Source organism: Daucus carota, chromosome 7, assembly GCF_001625215.2.
Source record: "Daucus carota subsp. sativus chromosome 7, DH1 v3.0, whole genome shotgun sequence".
Lineage (NCBI taxonomy): Eukaryota > Viridiplantae > Streptophyta > Magnoliopsida > Apiales > Apiaceae > Daucus > Daucus carota.
This window is the reverse complement of record NC_030387.2, coordinates 5,760,749-5,778,953: the sequence shown is the minus strand read 5'-3', so window position 1 is coordinate 5,778,953 and position 18,205 is coordinate 5,760,749. Positions and strand designations below refer to the sequence as shown.

The 18,205-nt window shown below is 34.7% G+C and overlaps 2 protein-coding genes and 1 long non-coding RNA gene across 6 annotated transcripts; 1 reads left to right on the top strand and 2 right to left on the bottom strand.

Moving 5' to 3' along the window:
- Nucleotides 1–152: 152 nt before the first annotated feature.
- On the bottom strand, nucleotides 153–6,575 carry LOC108193232 (uncharacterized). Of its 4 annotated transcripts, XM_017359811.1 has the most exons (10): nucleotides 6,455–6,575; nucleotides 6,322–6,336; nucleotides 5,435–5,627; nucleotides 4,189–4,381; nucleotides 3,837–4,016; nucleotides 3,250–3,330; nucleotides 3,012–3,175; nucleotides 1,644–1,780; nucleotides 1,013–1,128; nucleotides 153–595 (listed from the first exon to the last, which is right to left on the bottom strand). In XM_017359811.1, the coding sequence occupies exons 1-10, from the start codon at nucleotides 6,558–6,560 to the stop codon at nucleotides 356–358; spliced, it is 1,425 nt and encodes a 474-aa protein (XP_017215300.1). In that variant the 5' UTR covers nucleotides 6,561–6,575; the 3' UTR covers nucleotides 153–355. The 4 variants fall into 4 exon arrangements, with proteins under 4 accessions (XP_017215300.1, XP_017215301.1, XP_063936966.1 ...); XM_017359812.1 differs by lacking the exon at nucleotides 6,322–6,336; XM_064080896.1 differs by having other exon boundaries at nucleotides 6,322–6,530.
- A 2,646-nt stretch (nucleotides 6,576–9,221) lies between these two features.
- LOC108193192 (uncharacterized) lies at nucleotides 9,222–11,290 on the bottom strand. The gene is made up of 5 exons (XR_001801108.2): nucleotides 10,935–11,290; nucleotides 10,746–10,862; nucleotides 10,443–10,582; nucleotides 10,109–10,327; nucleotides 9,222–9,956 (listed from the first exon to the last, which is right to left on the bottom strand). It is a non-coding gene; the product is annotated as an uncharacterized LOC108193192 (long non-coding RNA).
- A 1,120-nt stretch (nucleotides 11,291–12,410) lies between these two features.
- LOC108194297 (pentatricopeptide repeat-containing protein At2g35030, mitochondrial) lies at nucleotides 12,411–14,875 on the top strand. The gene has a single exon (XM_017361246.2). It carries the CDS (start codon nucleotides 12,738–12,740, stop codon nucleotides 14,610–14,612), a length of 1,875 nt encoding a protein of 624 aa, XP_017216735.1. The 5' UTR covers nucleotides 12,411–12,737; the 3' UTR covers nucleotides 14,613–14,875.
- Nucleotides 14,876–18,205: the final 3,330 nt, after the last annotated feature.

Sequence of the window (18,205 nt, the reverse complement as noted above, 5' to 3'; positions counted from 1 at the left end):
GATGTTAACACCGTTAGTTTTAACAGATTAGAAAATAAAATTGTCAATATTGTGTTTTTATATTTTTATTTGTTTTAAAAAAACTGACCATTAGATACACATATAATGGATGGTAAGGATTTTGGATTTCAAGACTCTAAAAAAAGTGTACAGTCCATGGAACTTGGCTCCTCGATTTTAATCATAATCATTATGTAATAAGAATCCATTTGTCTCAGGTGGAAGAAGCATTCTTCAGTTAAGAAAGTTATATGTAAATTTGTACTCTTCTGTATTCAAATATTTGTATATGATTATTTGCACAAGAATGCAAAATTTACTTCTAGAAATATTGTTCCCGCTCGATATCTTATTTTTAGGCGCTTGCGGTGAATCGGCTTAAAGCAATGGCGGTTTTTGAACCTGAGGGTCGGCCTAAATGCTTGCTTATGTACTCCCCTGCAGACAAGAGCTTTCCCAGATCAACATTAGTTTTTATGCCCAGTCCATGAAGCATGTAGACAACATCCTCTGTTGCAACATTTCCAGAAGCACCCTTTGCATATGGACACCCTCCTAGACCCGCAGTAGAGGAATCCACGACATTGATTCCCATCTGTCACAAGGAAATAATTCCTCCAGTCAATAAAATTACATTGATGTTGTTGAGAAGTTACTTTTTTCCCTCACCAGTGCTTATCAGCGCTGAGAAATCTATGTAAAAATAAAGGCACTGAAAAAAAAGATTCCCTTTTCTGATTTTTTTCGATTGACTATCAGTAGTTTTAAGAATGCTCCTTTACTTTGGCAGAACTACAGCTTTTGTTCCAAATGATAATAGTGGCATTTAACTACAAACAATTGGCCACACAAGTGACCTGCCATCCTACAAAGCAGGGTCTCTATCCCAAAAAATTATATATGGCCAGACACTTAATATAACAACTGCAGAAGTAATTCAACAAAAGAATAATCCTGAATAGTTATTATAGAAATTTTGTTCTGCAAGTATAAAGTTCAAGGGGTAGCTTACTTGGAGGGACATTAATATGTTAGGAAGGGCCTGTCCATAAGTATCGTGAAAATGGACAGCAAGATTCTCAACAGGAACGAAAGCCATTACAGCTTCGAGCATTGGAAGAACAGTACCTGTAATATTGAAATGAGGCAAAGTGAATAACGAAGTAAGTGCAATTAAAAGTTTCTGTTCGCAAATTAGATTAGAATGCTCAGTATATAAACCCTCCAATAACCGGCTGGGGAACTGCAATGAAATTATAATTATATTTTCGACATCTATACATATTTTTCTTTCCTTTCCGCACTTTGCATTTCAGGAGTTCAAGATGGAGCTCAATCTTTCTACTTACAAGTGGATGTTCATTCCTCCTGCCATCCATATTCACCAATTTTATCATTAAAAATAAAATTTCATTTTTTCCCTCTCGCCTGCTCCATTATTCTCTCCAACATTTTACTATTTGATAATTTTTATTTCATTCCCAGCTCCATCAATTCCACCCCGGAAAATGAGTTCAAGTCTTTATTCAGTAAATAGCTAATGTCATGCCAATTGTCACACCACAATACTATAGTTAAAGACCAAAGAAATCTAAGAGTAAACATTAAAAGCATAATGTAATTCATAAGGTTCTTATCATTACCAGGGGTACCAACTCCTATTGTATCAGCTAGCGAGATTTCGTAGCAACCCATTTCATAAAGTTCTTTAGCTACATATGCAACTTTTGATGGTGGGATTGCACCTTCATCTGGGCAGCCAACAACACATGATATATACCTGAACATTCAAGAAAGAATATTTACAGATAAACAGAACTGATAATTAAATTAAATTAATGGGGGTCGAGGGACTTGAATCTGAGACCCCTCCTAAACCGAGCTCTAAAACCATGTTAAGTAAGGAGTCCATCTACAATCTTAACTTGTTAGACGAAGGCCCCAACAGGATCTTGTAGTATTTAACAAGTTTAAAGAAAGTTTTGCCTGACAGTGACAGATTTCCTTTTTTGCCCACCACGAGTACTCTGTCAGAAACTCGCCGCACGAACATGGGTGCAGGATTGTGATACACTATTCTAGGATGGTTTACGGGGAAAGAAATTGACCAGATAATGCGCAAGCTGCAGGTCCTTGTTTTTGTTTTGGGGCATGTTCTTGAGAGTTATTGGTAATATATTGGAGTTGTCCTCCTATGTGTCTATATACCAGGTTCTTGTCTCTTTTATATATTGTAAAAGGCTGCCATTCCCATCCACCAGAGAAAAGATATAATTTAGTCGACTCTTAGGTTTCCAGTTTACTGTAAAATACTTACCTAGACACTTTTATACATCATTTTGTGCATATACCCTCTTGAATGAATTATTGCTGTTTTATTGCTTCTCTTCAGATAGAAAAGTTATTATGAATGTGGATCAGCAATTCAGCATATGCAAGCAATAATATGGTGTTAATAGTGCAAGCTTAATCAGAAGGAATAGGAGATAACTGTGTGCAGCGAAGTTAAGTACTAGTAAAACAGCTATATAAACCAAACAAATATCTGCCAAGTGTTCCACGGACAAAATTTACTCATGTTATAAGTTATAACACATAACACAAAAATAAAATGTAATGTAGATGACATTTAATTTCTGTACTTGATCTTGAAACATTGAGATCAGCAACGTGAGCAACTAATTTATGTCTTTTTAGAAATACCATAACAGAATAAAGGAAGCATTCACCAAATTAACTACTACTGTAATAAGGAGCAAGTTCCAAGTTAAAGAGACCTCCAACTTATAATTTAGGATCTAACAACCTGATACGGGACACCATTTATCCGTTTCAATTTCTATAATTAATAAGAAAGTACAAGCTAATTGTGCATTAAAGACCTTTTAAGTCATAGCATGAACAGGAAAAAAATTTGGCCCTAATACATTATAGAACACCTTTGCTAATAGATCAAAAAAAGCGACAATGAGAAAGAGTTACTTATGTTTAGAAGTAAAAATAGCACATACCCACGAATAGGTACTGAAAGTTTTCTGGCAGCTTCTGCAACAACACGATAACGTGCAAGACTTTCTGCAATACTACAATTAATATTCAACTTGGAAAAGGCTTCTGAGGCAGATGCGAAGATAGCTACTTCCCTTGCACCAGCAGCAACAGCCGCTTCAAAGCCCTACAGTATAAAAAAAACATTAGGATTAATTGAACAGTGTGTCAGATACTTTTCTGAAAAGAAGCAGGACTTACCTTCAAATTGGGTGTCAAAACAGGCAGTTTAACCGCTTCCAAATTTTTAACTGCTTTCATTACATCTTTTGCATCTGCTAGCTGTTACAAAGAGTGAAGAAAGGAAAGTACCACGAGCAGTTACATTTTACGTTTAATGAGAATAGATGCAAAGACAATGAAACGACACAAAATATAATTTACTGCATACAGTCCAGGAAAAGAGATAATAACATCAATAAGAGTCGAAGCTCAACTTACCATAAAAAATTCCAGTATTTATTGCATAATAGTTCACTTAGCCCGGCCGAATCAGGATCCTATAGGTGCCACTATTATACTCTCTTAGTGACCAATTCTCCCAAAACCTCAAGGTGTTGGGAGGAGGGCTTATCAGGATCATATTATATTCTAACATACTCTTTATTTATAGAGCATACAAACCCAACACCATAATTAACTCTAAAAATAGGTATCAGAGCAATTGCCCAAGAAAAGGAGATTGATCTTGCAAGACTTTTAGAAAGATATAAAAAATATATGAAGGGAACTTTAATTGATATGTTGATAAAACACTAAACAGAAGTAGACCGAAAGGCATATCTCACCTGAGGTACCCATTTTGGTGAGACAAAACTTGTAGCCTCAATAACAGATAGACCAGTGGAAACTAGCCTGCGAATTAGTTCAACTTTTACAGCTGTAGGGACGACAATCTTTTCATTTTGTAAACCATCTCTTGGACCGACTTCCACTATCTTCACATAGTCTGGTAAACCTTTGCACACCTGAAGCATCCCACCAATTATCAAATGACCACATCTAATAACATGTACACCGACATAATACACAATCACACTAATAAACACTTTTTCTGTTGCACAAGCATATATAGTAGGAGAGAAAATAAAATTTGGTTGAATACTTAAAACACCTAGATAAAGCAAACAGAGTTATGACCTTATGTACAATGTCCTTGATGTCTCTACCATTGTTGCCATATGAGTCGTACTGATGATTTGGCAAATATAGCGAATCACATTCAATTCGGTATCTTCCATTACTGTGGTCTAAACATGAACTCCTACAAGAGATGTCATTCTGTGTCCGGCTCCAAGTGAAAGACTCTCTCCTGTACTCTTCAAAGTCTTCACTGAAATATATAGAACACTCTCAGAGTTTTTAAATTTCAAAAGGGCCATCAAAAGGAATTGCATATTGACTGGATAACTTGAGAAAATAAAACTAAAGAAAGTTTTGGGACAAAGACCAGAGCACTAGAATTTATGGTCAGTATTCCTTTGATCAGCAAAAGTTTAGTTGAAGAAATAAAACATAAGCAGCTGACTAATAAAGAAATCATCTTGGGAGCGTCAAAAAATACATATTTGACATTTCTTGTCCGCTTTCTTAATATTTCATTCTATCTACAAAAGAATGTCTATTTGCAACAACTCTTTAAGACTTCATGTAAATTTAAAAAGGTAATTCTAAACTTTTAGCACAGAGAAATCCATTAACCAATAGGATGACTAAACGGTGATGTCCTTGACATAATCAATAATTAATATTTAATTAAGTAATCATAGATTTCTATTTGAACAAGCAAGAGGCATACAAATGTGCAGGATACAAGAAAACATGCATTCATTTTTCTTCAAAATATATGTTTAAATATTATATAATGGTACATGCTAAATAGATAGCAATTTTATGCTTATAGGACACATGAAAGTAGAAAAACTATTGGTTTTTGTCACCTTCCTTAAATAGTTAAGCAGTGACGGAAAAGTATTGTGATGACCACCACATGAGTGGATTCACCATAGCAATAGCAAACAAACTACGATAAAGAAACAATTTACCCACCCTAGGCTGAAATTGTAATTGCAACCACCTAAAGACCCTGTTTGCTTGCAGCCTTCAACACTATGTCATCATTAAGGATGTAAATTTTCAAAGCTCTTGAAAATGTTCAATTGAATCGCACTCAGTAACCAACAGCACTTCGCAACATATTTTTAATAATTAATTCATGACATTCTTACTAACACTAACAATACAATCTCTTTTTCTTTCTTCTCTATGTTTCAAGAAAGCATTCAAAGACTTCAGGGCAATTGGTCAGCGGAAAGAAATGACACTTTTTCATTACTATCTATGGACGTAAGCAACAAAATATAACAGCTTTGGCAAGACATTTTACCTGCAGCTATTGGATGAGCCGGAACTCCTTCCTTCAATCCAGCACTCCCCCATTCCACCATCAACTCCTCTAGGACTGCAAGAAGTAGATCTGAAACTATTAAGTCGCTCAATAGTGCTCAGGCTTGGTAACTTCTCCAAACCAAGGGGCTGCTCCAAACTTGACATTGTACAAGCGACTGCAATGGAAGGAACTGCAACAAAAGCACAACATGATGTCTATACTCAGATGTCTTCCCCTAGAACTATGGATTAAACAAACATGATGATACCAAACAGGGTAATAACAAAAATTTCAACAGAGGGAGACTTTCAAGGGATCCAAAGTTTCTAAATTGAGCATTTATAACGTTCGTATAAACTCATTACAACAATCTCAACCATTTGACAGCAGCCACAAGCAATGCAACATACTGTGACTCTGTGAGAGACTGACAGGACAACTATGCTGAATATAGTATTTCCATGGAAAAAAGGAAAATTTGACATTTCCATTGGTAACATTCATTAAAATCGCGATAAGCCAAAGAACATTTTACCTTCAAGAGCAAGAAACTACTAGTATTACACATTCAATCAATTACCTAAAATCAAAATCCTAGGAGTCCATTAAAATGCTCAAAAACCTCTAAAACAACAAACATAACAACAATCATCTACCCTGTACAACACAAATTATCCTTGTTCTGCAATATTAAAAACCCACGTTAAATTACTAACACATGAATCATTCTCATCAACACAAAAGGACTCAAAATTTCTTTCATCAAATCTTCCACAAAATTTGAGCACCCAACAGCAGAAAAGTCAAACAAGTTCAGAATTCTCCTTGTACAATGATTGATAAAAACAAGGTCAGAATTGAGACATAAGAGATGAGAAATGAACCTGGGATTGAGCTTGCTGAAAATATCAAGAAGAGATTGTAAAGGGTTAGGTGGGGTAAGAAACGGGCAACAAGTTTGACAAAAACCAAGAAGAGTTGTACAACATATATATATAATATAAGTGAGATACTCACATTGTGATACATAGACAACAAGTCTGAGGGGGCGGTCTGAACTACTAGAAACTCTTGGTTGGTAGTCAGTAAAAGAGTCTTTGCCAATTTTGTGGTGTACAATCATTTCGTATGGGTCGCATTTTATTAATAAAATAGTATTAATGAATATATTTATTGATCTGACAGATGGCAGGTAGTTTTCGGTTGGAAGTTGTCAATTTCCCGTTTCATATACTCCCTCCGTCCACCTGAGTAGTATACATTGGAGGACGGGGACGCGGCACGGACTTTAATGCTCCTGAAAAGTGTAGTTGTGCAATCTATTTTTAAAATTTTTCTTTTCTGAATTAAAGTCTGAATGTTATATTTTTATACAGAAAAAGAAAATCTCAAAAATAAGTTACGGAACTATATTTTATAAGAGCATTTAAATGCGTGTCGAGCAGTTAAAAAGAAACGTATAGAATTAAATGGGACAGAGGGAGTACACAATTTTCTATTTTAGCTAAAGCCAAGGCATTACATCGGTGATGATAAATATATGTGGTAATTTCTCAGAAGAAAATGTTAAAGAGTGTGATAGCTAATTTCTCTACAACAATGTTTATAAGTACAGACATGTGATTATTGCTAAGATATAGTAATTTATTATATGATACTCCTTCCGTTTCAATTTACATGTCCACTTTCAAAAAAAAATTTGTTTCAAATTACTTGTCCACTTCAACTTTCAATGCAAAATCATATTTCCAAAGTCAATTCTACTCCACATATCTCTTATTTATATTTCCTAGATCAATCTCACCCCACATATTTTCATTATTTAATGCAATTAATTTGTGAACAACCACTTTTCTTAAATTGTGTGTGTTTTTTTAAGTGGACATCTAATTTATAACAGAGGAAGTATTATGTTAACATATTACGGGGCCGTGAAATTAAAATAAGTGCTTATTGCTTAAAGTAAAAAAGTGAAGTAGAAGTTAGAAGCAAGTCTTAACTTATAAGTGATAAAAGTGTTTGGAAAAAAACTAAAAGCCGTGAGACAAAAGCTAGTAATCGTGGCTTTTTTTTAAGTACTTCTTGACTTTTTACACAAACAGTACAAATAAGTGCTTCTAACTTATAATTCAGAAGCCGGGCTTATAAGCCCGTGCCAAACACCCACTACGATAGCTAATATGATGCCTAACTACGAGATGAAAATGTAAAATAAATTATAAACAATTTGTCAAAAATACTTGAACAAATAACATTTTTGGGTCATTCTTTAATGTCCATAATATATTGAAACTAGGGAAAAAAACGCGCTTCGCGCGAGTGAGGAAAATATTAAATATAAAAAAGTTAAAAAAAATTGTATGAGCTATAAATTCTAAGCCCTTTTCTTTATCCTCGTACACAGATTGATAAGTGTTAGAGATTTCAAATTTCTCTCTGTCCAAACCTTTCTAGGCCTAGGTGTGTTCTATGCCTTTTTCTACCTTGTACTTGGACTATTTTGATGATCTGGACAACTGATGCATAAGCTGCCGATTCAAATGATGCTTGTCTTGCGTCTATGTCTCTGTACTTTTTTCTTCCTTTCATAGAATCAGAGAAGCTTTCACCCTTTTTTTTCCCAAGTAAAATTGAGGAATTCTCTTTTAGATTCGATCCTGCTTCAAAATTCTACACATTCACGACATGGATGTGATTAGCACGCATACCTCAAAAATTTGCACCTCTATGATTGCAAATGTAAGCCCCTGTAATTGTTTATTTGAAATAATATTGCTTGCTTACCTCTATTGTCATGGAGGATTCCTCGACAACTTGTAGATTAATGCCCTGTCCTAAAACCTGGTGCTCCTCAGCCACATTACACCAATATACAGTTATACACATTACACTTGCAAGATGCAACCGAGAGCTTGGAATTCTCAATCTCGTACCTGAGTTGAACATGCGCTCGAAAAAATAGAACCCATTGTTAACTAATTTAGTGGAGGTGAGGAAGTCTACCTCTATTCCAAGCAGGAAATGTAAGTAAAGGAACCTACATCTATTCCTTCCCAAAATGTGATGTGAACATTGCGCGCATCTCTTGAAGCTTTGGAAACTCTCCGCAATATCTTGTAGAAGCATACATCAAGCTTGATACCGCCTCCCACAACTCCTCTGAACATCCACTGTAAAATAGAAATCATATCATCTTCAGAATCAAATGCATCATATAACACAAATGAATAAGTGTATAAAATATTAACTTTTCTTTGCCTACAAGATCGAGCCTCTCTACATGTTTAACCTTCTACTATAACAAACACATCCACCAAACTCCGCTCCTTGATATCGAATTAAAAACCATTGCAAGACATTCTCGCAAACATGCAGAAGGCCATTGGTGTAGAACTCAGCAGAACTACCACGAGCCTCACGCAGGATGAATTTATCTAGATCATTAACAGAGCTTGATCATAATGTGCCTATCTAGATTCTGAGAACTATATGAATGCACATCTAAAAAAACATTAGGAAAAAATAAGAACCAGCTTATTTAGCCACAGAAACCTGTTTATGAATATATGTTATAGTATACTTTATGCAACTAATTCATAGTCAAAATGTGAAGATTAGAATATATAACACTCAGAAAATATAGAACCAGATAATCCTGAACCTGTGAGATTCAAAACCAATATACGAATAACATTTTCTGAACATACCAATCCATTCCAAGAACACAAATCATTACTTGTTGACCAGTTCTTTAGAACTCCTTCAGGATTAACAACATCTGATTTAATTATCAGAAGGTAGAACGAATTAGTAGTCAAATCACCAGCAAGAGTGACCACAAAAATGGCACCAAGTAAGTGAGCATCAAATAACACATTTGATTCCTGCCTTTCAAAGATTTCAAGTTAACAGATATGATAGAAAGAGTCTCACAGTGACATGATCATGAAAAAAATATGATCAAGCGCGACAGACCTAGGATGACATGAAGATTGCAGAGATATAACTTTATTTAAGAGCTAATCCACATTGAACAAAGATCGGTTTACTGAACTTTAAAGAGCAGCAAGGTTATATAAGTTTGTATGTGGGGCTCCTAATCATCTTGTCAAGAAAATTTAACATTAATTATCTGCCTATGCGTGCAATTAACTGCATGATTAACTAAATATAAAACCTTTTACCCTCGACTTTGATTCTCGATATTTCTAGCTTCCTAAAGAGGTGGCTGACATTTTTTTATCATTGTAAAGACAAAACTATGGAGCATGTTCCTATAGCTTTTCAAATGGAAAATGTATGAAGGTAAGGTGTTGTGATGGCCATGCAGAAAATAAGCAAAAAGCTACTGGTACTGCCCTGATACAAAAATTAAATTGCCAACGGCGTACTATATAGTCTATATATGTAAGCAAAGATCTAAAAACTAACCTGCATAATCGTGAGGACGAAAGTGTAAAACAAATTCCTATCATTTTTTTCTTCCAAATGCGAGGCCGAAACTGAGTAGAAGCAGAACCTGGTTGAAAATAAATAATTTGTCAGCTTATTATCCAAAGGCAAAAAAGTCCTAAATAGAAAACTACGAATTTAAGCACAACTAAGCAATTATCCTCACTAATTTGTAATAAAAAGAGCAGTAGACACAAAAATTGAGCAGGAAATACATACTGAGAAATCCATGGACAGTGACTTCTTGAATTATTTTTTTGACCTCCTCTTGCTTCTCCAAACTACAAATTAATCAAAAATATAAAGCAAAAAAGCCAAAAAGTTAACCTTTTTCAGAAACTCGACCAAATTACAAGCATCCAGAAGCTTTGCTATGCTCCTCCCCATAATCAACTTGTCTGCCTTTCAAATAATAGAACAACCAACGTGCCCTGAAACCTAAATCCCCTTTCATAATTTCAAAGACTATACAAAAACAGACATGTACACAAAGCTATGTAAAAACCAAGAAACAATCAAGCCCGTACTAAAGTTATTAGCTCATCAGACGTACCTAAACACCCAACTCAAAAAACTGATAACAGGAAAAATCCATACAAATATCAAGCTATTTCGCAGCAGTACACTGATGCCCAATTGGACGCCAAGAGCAACTGGAGGCTAATGAGCAAATGCATAGGAAATAACATAATCCTGGAGAAATGAAGGCCCAGCCACAACGAATTAAGTCAGGGAATTGCAGAACACAAGAAGTGTGGCATGATTGTGAGAACCATGAGAGTGCTTGAAAACAAACGCAACGCCATTAAATAAAGGCTGAGAAACAAAAAGAGAGAAAAAAATTAAAAAAAATTACCCGAGATTATCAGTATATCCAAATCAATGTGGCGAGATCAATGTAGCGACCCAATATACAATCATCTCCTCTCTCTCTGTCTCGGACGCTTTGCTGTAGGTCTGCGATTGCATTTGCCTGAAGAACCCGAAGTTAGAAGCCTAATAGTTATGTAACTGAAGCAGTAATTTGAATAATGAATAGTGAGACCTTTCGATTTCTGCAGCGGAAATCTCAAAATTAACAAACAGGAGTACTGAGATTGTTGAGATTGTAGAAATTGAGAGAAATAAGACGAGAGATCATGAGAATTGAAGAAAAAGAAAAAAAAGAGAGGTGAGAGGCTCCACGTCATCCGTGTGGAGCAGTAATTTGAATAATGAGTAGTGAGACCTTTCGATTTCTGCAGCGGAAATCTCAAAATTAACAAACAGGAGTACTGAGATTGTTGAGATTGTAGAAATTGAGAGAAAATAGACGAAAGATCATGAGAATTGAGGAAAAAGAAAAAAAGAGAGGTGAGAGGCTCCACGTCATCCGTGTGGAGATCCTCCTTTATATATATATAAGATAAGATTCATATCTTAAACTCGCGAGATACGAGTTTTTCATATCCATGAGATGTGAGTTTCATGTATGACCGTGGGAAATCAAAATTTTTCTTTTTATTTCATTTATATTTATATCATTATATATATTTTTAATATCAACTAAATCAATAGCTTAAAGATATATAATAATATTAATCTAAATAACATTTTTAATTAATTAAATTATTTTTAAAAATATTTTCAGTTGAAAATAATCATTTCCGCCTTTAAACGAACACATGATGTTGCAAACGATACCTCAATCTCATGTTACAATAAGTCGATAACCCAATTTCTAATTCAATCCGGTACTTCTCTTTTTGTACCCTTAGTAGTTTACTTGGGATACGAGAGTTTGGCATGCATTCTAATACTCTTGAAAAATATAATTCTATAATTTATTATTTTGTTTTTTTTAATAAAATTTGATGTCTGAATTTTTATATAAAAAATCTCAAAATTAAGTTACAGAATTATATAAATTAAAATACATGTCGAGTATCGGAAAAAAACGTAGAGAAATGAGAGGGACTTAGCGAGTACCGTCTCCGAACCAAACTACCCGACAGAACGTGTGACTATGCGAGCATGACAGCTTATCATTCTGCATAGTGCAAGTTATGGCTGCACACTTGTATAGTTAGAGCAAGTCCAATGCTAGATGCTATATATCTATTGCTATTGCTAATATAGCACCAAACAGTGTTTTTTGATGCTAAAATAAAACTTGCACTCCAATGCTAAGTTCTATAACTAGTTTCAAATTTAACCAACTCATTAACTTTTACCTAACTTCTATAAATTTTATTAAATATCTCAACAAATATAGAACCAAGGATGATGTGGCAACATGGATGGATCCATCCTTGGTTTCAAATATAGAACCAAGGATGCATCTATGCATGGATGCATCCAAATATAGCACCCCTTTGGAGTTGAGTTTTTTTACTTTTGATGCTATAATATAGCAATAGAACCAAGTATAGCATTGCATTGGAGTTGCTCTTAGTTGTATCCATCTGTCAACCCGTATTTATTCAGAGGTTGACGATTTTGAAAGGAAGCTCTAAACTACCTAACTTCTATAAATTTTATTAAATATCTCAACAAATATAGAACCAAGGATGATGTGGCAACATGGATGGATCCATCCTTGGTTTCAAATATAGAACCAAGGATGCATCTATGCATGGATGCATCCAAATATTGATGCTATAATATAGCAATAGAACCAAGTATAGTATTGCATTGGAGTTGCTCTTAGTTGTATCCATCTGTCAACCCGTATTTATTCAGAGGTTGACGATTTTGAAAGGAAGCTCTAAACTATACTTGGGCATTAATTTCCTTCTACTAAACATCTGAGCTCGTTTTTTTCTTTTTAACGTGTCTGCTCAGTTTGTCTTGTAAAAAGATTGGAGGGATGAAAGCACTGTTTGTTCGAGCATCTGTTGTCAATAAATTATCATCTTATTTACGGCGGCATGTCACCACTCAATCACAACTAGCATTACCCAGATTGGATTACACACTTAATCGCAATGTAGCGCGTTCAAATTGGATTATTACCAAGTTTAGTAAAGAGGGTAGGATTGATGAAGCACGCAAACTGTTTGATGAACTGCCTGACCCAGATGTTATCACATGGACTGCTATAGTTTCTGGGTATGTTAAGTGTGGTATGATGAGGGAGGCTAGGAGGTTGTTTGATAGAAAGGATGCTAAGAAGAATGTGGTTACATGGACTGCTTTGATTTCTGGGTATTTGAGAAACAAGCGTGTTTTCGAGGCTGAGAAGTTGTTTAATGAGATGCCTGAGAGGAATGTGGTTTCTTGGAATACTATGATTGAAGGGTATGTTAGGAATGGTTTGATTGATTCGGCGTTGGGTTTGTTTGATAGAATGCCGGAGAGGAATGTGGTTTCGTGGAATACGGTTATAAATGCGTTGGCTAAGTGTGGAAAGATTGAGGCTGCGCTGAGACTTTTTGATGAGATGCCTGAGAAGGATGTGATTTCGTGGACTGCAATGGTTGGGGGACTGGCGAAATTGGGGAGACTTGATGAGGCGAGGAGGTTGTTTGATAGGATGCCGGAGAGGAATGTAGTTTCGTGGAATGCTATGATTACAGGGTATACGCAAAACAAAGAATTGGATGAAGCTTTTTATCTGTTTGAGAGGATGCCAGAGAAAGATGTACCTTCTTGGAATACGATGATCACAGGTTTCACTCAAAATGGTGAGTTAGGAATGGCTAGGAAGTTATTTGATGAGATGCCGTTAAAAAATGTTATATCTTGGAGTACTTTGATCAATGGATATGTGTTAGATGATCAGAGCGAAGAGGCATTGAAAATTTTCATGCACATGCAGGCAGAAGGCTCGGTAAAACCAAATGAAGGGACTTTTGTTAGTCTTTTGGGTGCCTGTAGTAGCTTAGCTGGTCTTAGTGAGGGAAAGCAAATTCACCAGAATATAAGCAAAACAGTCTATCAGGATGATAAACTTGTTGTATCTGCACTCCTGAACATGTATGCAAAATGCGGGGAACTGACAATCGCTAAGAAAATCTTTAATGATGGATTGAGAAGTCAAAGAGATCTGGTCTCCTGGAATGGAATGATCGCAGCATATGCCCATCATGGCCGTGGCAGTGATGCAATAAATTTATTTAAGGAAATGCAGAATTTCGGTTTCAAACCAAATGATGTGACCTACGTAGCATTGCTTGCTGCGTGCAGCCATGCTGGTTTAGTAGAAGAGGGTTTACAGTACTTCGACCAGCTTACAAAAGACAGGTCCATTCAAGTGAATGAAGATCACTATACATGCCTCATCGATCTTTGTGGACGAGCTGGTAGTCTCAAGGAGGCTTTTAATTTGATTAAAAAACTTCCAGTTAAGCCTTCGTCAAGTGTATGGGGGGCTTTACTTGCAGGTTGTAATGTTTATGGAAATGCTAATTTAGGGAAGCTAGTAGCAAAGCAAATGTTGGCAGCTGAAGCAGAAAATGCCGGAACCTATATTCTTCAGGCAAACATATATTCTTCCAGTGGAAAATGGAGAGAAGCTGCAAATTTGAGAATGAAAATGAAGGAAAAAGGCTTGAAGAAGCAGCCAGGTTGCAGTTGGATTGAAATAGGAAATAGGTTTCATGTATTTGTTGTTGGTGATAAATCTCACTGTGACACAAAGCTTATTTATAATTTACTAGGGAACCTTCATTCGAAAATGAAGAAGGATGGTTCTGTACAGAATGATGAGTTAATAATAGAAGAGGAATTTTTAGTAACCTAAGAGCAAGTCCAAGAGAAGCCTTATATCATGTCCTAAGTCAAAATTTAAGACATTTGATAAAAAAGGTTGCTCCAACAATGTCCTAGTGATGCCTTATATCACTAGGACAACCCCTTCAAGCTCTATTTTTGAGGCACTCTCTCCTTGCCCTATCCCATATTTTATAATAAATTTCTACCAACACTCTCTTTCTCTCTCTACTTTATATTATGTTTTAATGATGAAAGTGAACTTTTAATAAAAAAATATTAAACATATAGTGAAAATAAGGCACATTGTTGTAGTTGAAGTTGGTAGAATATGTCCTAAACTACCAGGACATAATTTTTTATATTATATTTAGGGCTCCAACTAGGACACTCTTGGACTTGCTCTAAGTTTCAGGGTTCCTAACATTTTAACAGTTAATGAATGACTACTGGATTATGTCAAGTTAGAGATTTACTTTTCATTCATGTACTGTATAATGTTGATTCATATATCTTCACAGAGAATGCTAATAGAGTGTTACAGTGAAGTTGTCATGTGAAGCCTTTTCTTCTTCTTTTAGCAGCCACGAAGGTAATTCCATTGAGGGTTCTTGACTATTATGTTCGATGTGTTTGATTTCATTAATTTGTGTGAAATAACGCCAATCTATGAACTAGGAGCAGAAAAAAGGACCGAAGGAGTGATAAAGTATGAAACGTCTCAGATTTAGGGAAATTTCCCAGCATACAGTAGGAGTTATAAGATTATTTTGATCTCCAAGACCTCTTACATTGTTTAGATTGGAATAATTTATGCTACTTCAGTTTCTATGCTTCTTTCTATTATACTCTCAAATACCTATTATGTAGTAGAGTACTGCAGAGAATACAAGCCGGTTTGATAAAATATCTGGCTGATGTTTAGCTTTGTGCTCCCTGCCATTTTTCTTCTTAAGGTTTTTTTTTTCCAAAATTTTTCTTCAAAAGAAGGAGTTGGATTCTTTAAGATGTCTGGAGTCTTTTAGACCAGCCCCAACGCGGTTCCGCTTGAAGCATTGAGACGCGTGGAGTGGGTTTCCTCTCTCAAGGGGATTGGAGTAGCAGTGCGTTGCGTGGTTAAAATTGAAACGGGACAGTCCCATGGTGGTGCGCTCGTCCCGTTTGTAACTTGCAGTAGCTTTGTGATAAAAAGTGTGACACGCAGCAGGTTTATGCTATATTCGTTTATATTACTGTTGGAAGCTAACGTTAATATTTTTAACGTAAACTAATTAACGGTAAAAATTTCCAATTACAAATACATAATTTTCACGCCTAATTCATAATCTTTACGTCATCGAATATTCAGATTTTAATCCAAATAATCCCTTTCTTCAAATTCTCAAAATTCAAACCCTCAAAATTTCATATACATATCCAAATTCTTATTTTCTTAACACACAAAATTTTAATTTTAGTTTTCAATCTCCAAATTCTCATTTCTCAATTTCCATTTCCATATTTTCAAAATTCTCCACATTTGCAAGTGTCGGCGTTTGGTAGCACAAATATTATTGATTTTAATTAAGGGGCATGTTTCTTATTTTAACCATATTTTTAAAATTTTCATTCATTAATATTAGATTTTTAAGTTAAGTAATTAAATTCTAGAATAATTACGTTAAATATATAATATAATAAGAATAAAAGGGGTACAATAAATGGTGGCAAGTGGGCTTTCATCGGACAAACTTGGCCATTTTTTTAACAAAAATGGCCGTTTGTAGTTAAGGTGTCACGTAAATTACATGCGGCAACGTTGAATTCGGACTGAGGTCTCACTTAAATCATTAAAATGAATATGAAGTAGGTCATTGACATCAATTTCACTTAAATTTTTTACGCAATATGTAACTAATAGGTTGTGAGGCTGAAATAGCGTGATGCGACGCTAAATTGAATAATAAAAAAATAAAAGAAATTGTTTTGAAAAAAAAGAAGAAGTATTTAATGTGAATAAACTTTGTATATGTATTATAAAATTCTAATTACTTTGATCTATAAATTTTCTTTTTTTGAGAATGATCTATAAATTTTCTTGTCTTTATCTTTAATATCCATACGATTATGTTTCCTGTTAAAATTTTGAATAGATTTAATCATTATGACATTGATATTATTTGCTCATTTTGGAAACTACGTGTATCTCAATGACATATTGTTATTACTTTTTCTTTTCGTTGAAAATTGACATGTGTATTACGACCTTCAGTGATGATGTTCACCAAAATATTACTTTTCAAATTGATGACAAAAATAACATCCTAATATTCTTTTTAAGAATAGGTAATTCGATTTATTCATATTTGATGTCTGGAGACGATGTGATGGCGGTGATAATCAACAGTGTTAATCTGGGGTGTCGGCCTTCATTTTTACAATATTCATTTTTAATGCTCTGAATATCATTATTAGAGAAAATGATCCTTAATATCGTTTATTAACGCTACATAATGTAGCGTTTTGGATATTCATAAAAAATGCTACATCGTCTAGCGTCCTGTCAGGGTTAAAACAACATAACGCTGCTTTGTATAGTGTTTTACTGGGTTAAAACAACAAAACGGTACACGATTTAGCGTTTCCATCTAAAATTCAAAATGCTAGATTATCCAGTGTTAATAACTGGTATTTGGGGTCATTTTCACAATTATGTTATTCTAGGTATTATCAATATGTTTTGTGACATTTGAGGCCTTTATTCGTTAATATGTTGTAGTGTGCGTATAGATGAAGGTATAGTATTGCATACGATAACAATTTTATTATAACGAAAAAACCAAATTCTAAGAAGGATAATCATTTTAAAAATGCTATGATCACTTCATATGACATGATCATTTTAAATCGTTCTTCAAATTGTCTCGGGGGGCCTTCTACATATGATATGATCATTTTAAATCCCCGCATGAGGATATTCGGACAGAATACAGTATTGAAGGTTGTACATCACAACCGAATATATTTTGGAAGTCACGGTCTTCGTGCAAACTCAAGAAAACTTTTAATGTACACACGTTTCGCAAGAGAGAAGACTATTTAATGATTGTTCCTCTTAATATGAGAATTACTCAATGATTGTTCAAAGACAATGCCTCTAAAGGGCGCACCATCCCTTATATAAATCTCTTTTTCATTGTTTCTATTGGCAAAATATTTAAACACTAGAAAGAGTTCAGTCATAGATGTCATACCTTTTTGGATCGCGTCTATCATGAGTATAGAGGTCTTTGCCGGAATGATTCTCTTTCTCTCTCTTATCTTTCTTCAACATACACCCGTGAGGACAAACGATCATATTTTTCTAAAAAATCACGTCCTCTCATGTCTCATAAACAACTCGTTTGTCCTCTCTACCTTCCTTGACTATATTTTGGGAATTACATCCAACGTCCAACCTATTAGTCAAGTACACAAATTTGACTATAACAATGATAAATTTTATTTCCAATTCTTCATAGTCTAGTAAGTTAGTGTTTGATATAATTTGTTCCAAATAATTTTTCACACTTAATGTTATGAATGTCTCATCTAGTTTTTTGGAATTCAAAAATTTTAAAATCCCAAAATCAATCCACTTTTTCA

Bases quoted from the DNA above. Each gene is read 5' to 3' on its own strand.
- LOC108194297 (XM_017361246.2), top strand. From the start codon at position 12,738: ATGAAAGCACTGTTTGTTCGAGCATCTGTTGTCAATAAATTATCATCT.
- LOC108193232 (XM_064080896.1), bottom strand. From the start codon at position 6,466: ATGTATCACAATGTGAGTATCTCACTTATATTATATATATATGTTGTA. The intron at 4,382-5,434 runs GTAAAATGTCTT...TATATATTTCAG, and splicing joins GGCTCATCCAATAGCTGCAG to TGAAGACTTTGAAGAGTACA. The intron at 4,017-4,188 runs GTCATAACTCTG...GGGATGCTTCAG, and splicing joins TCAAGGACATTGTACATAAG to GTGTGCAAAGGTTTACCAGA.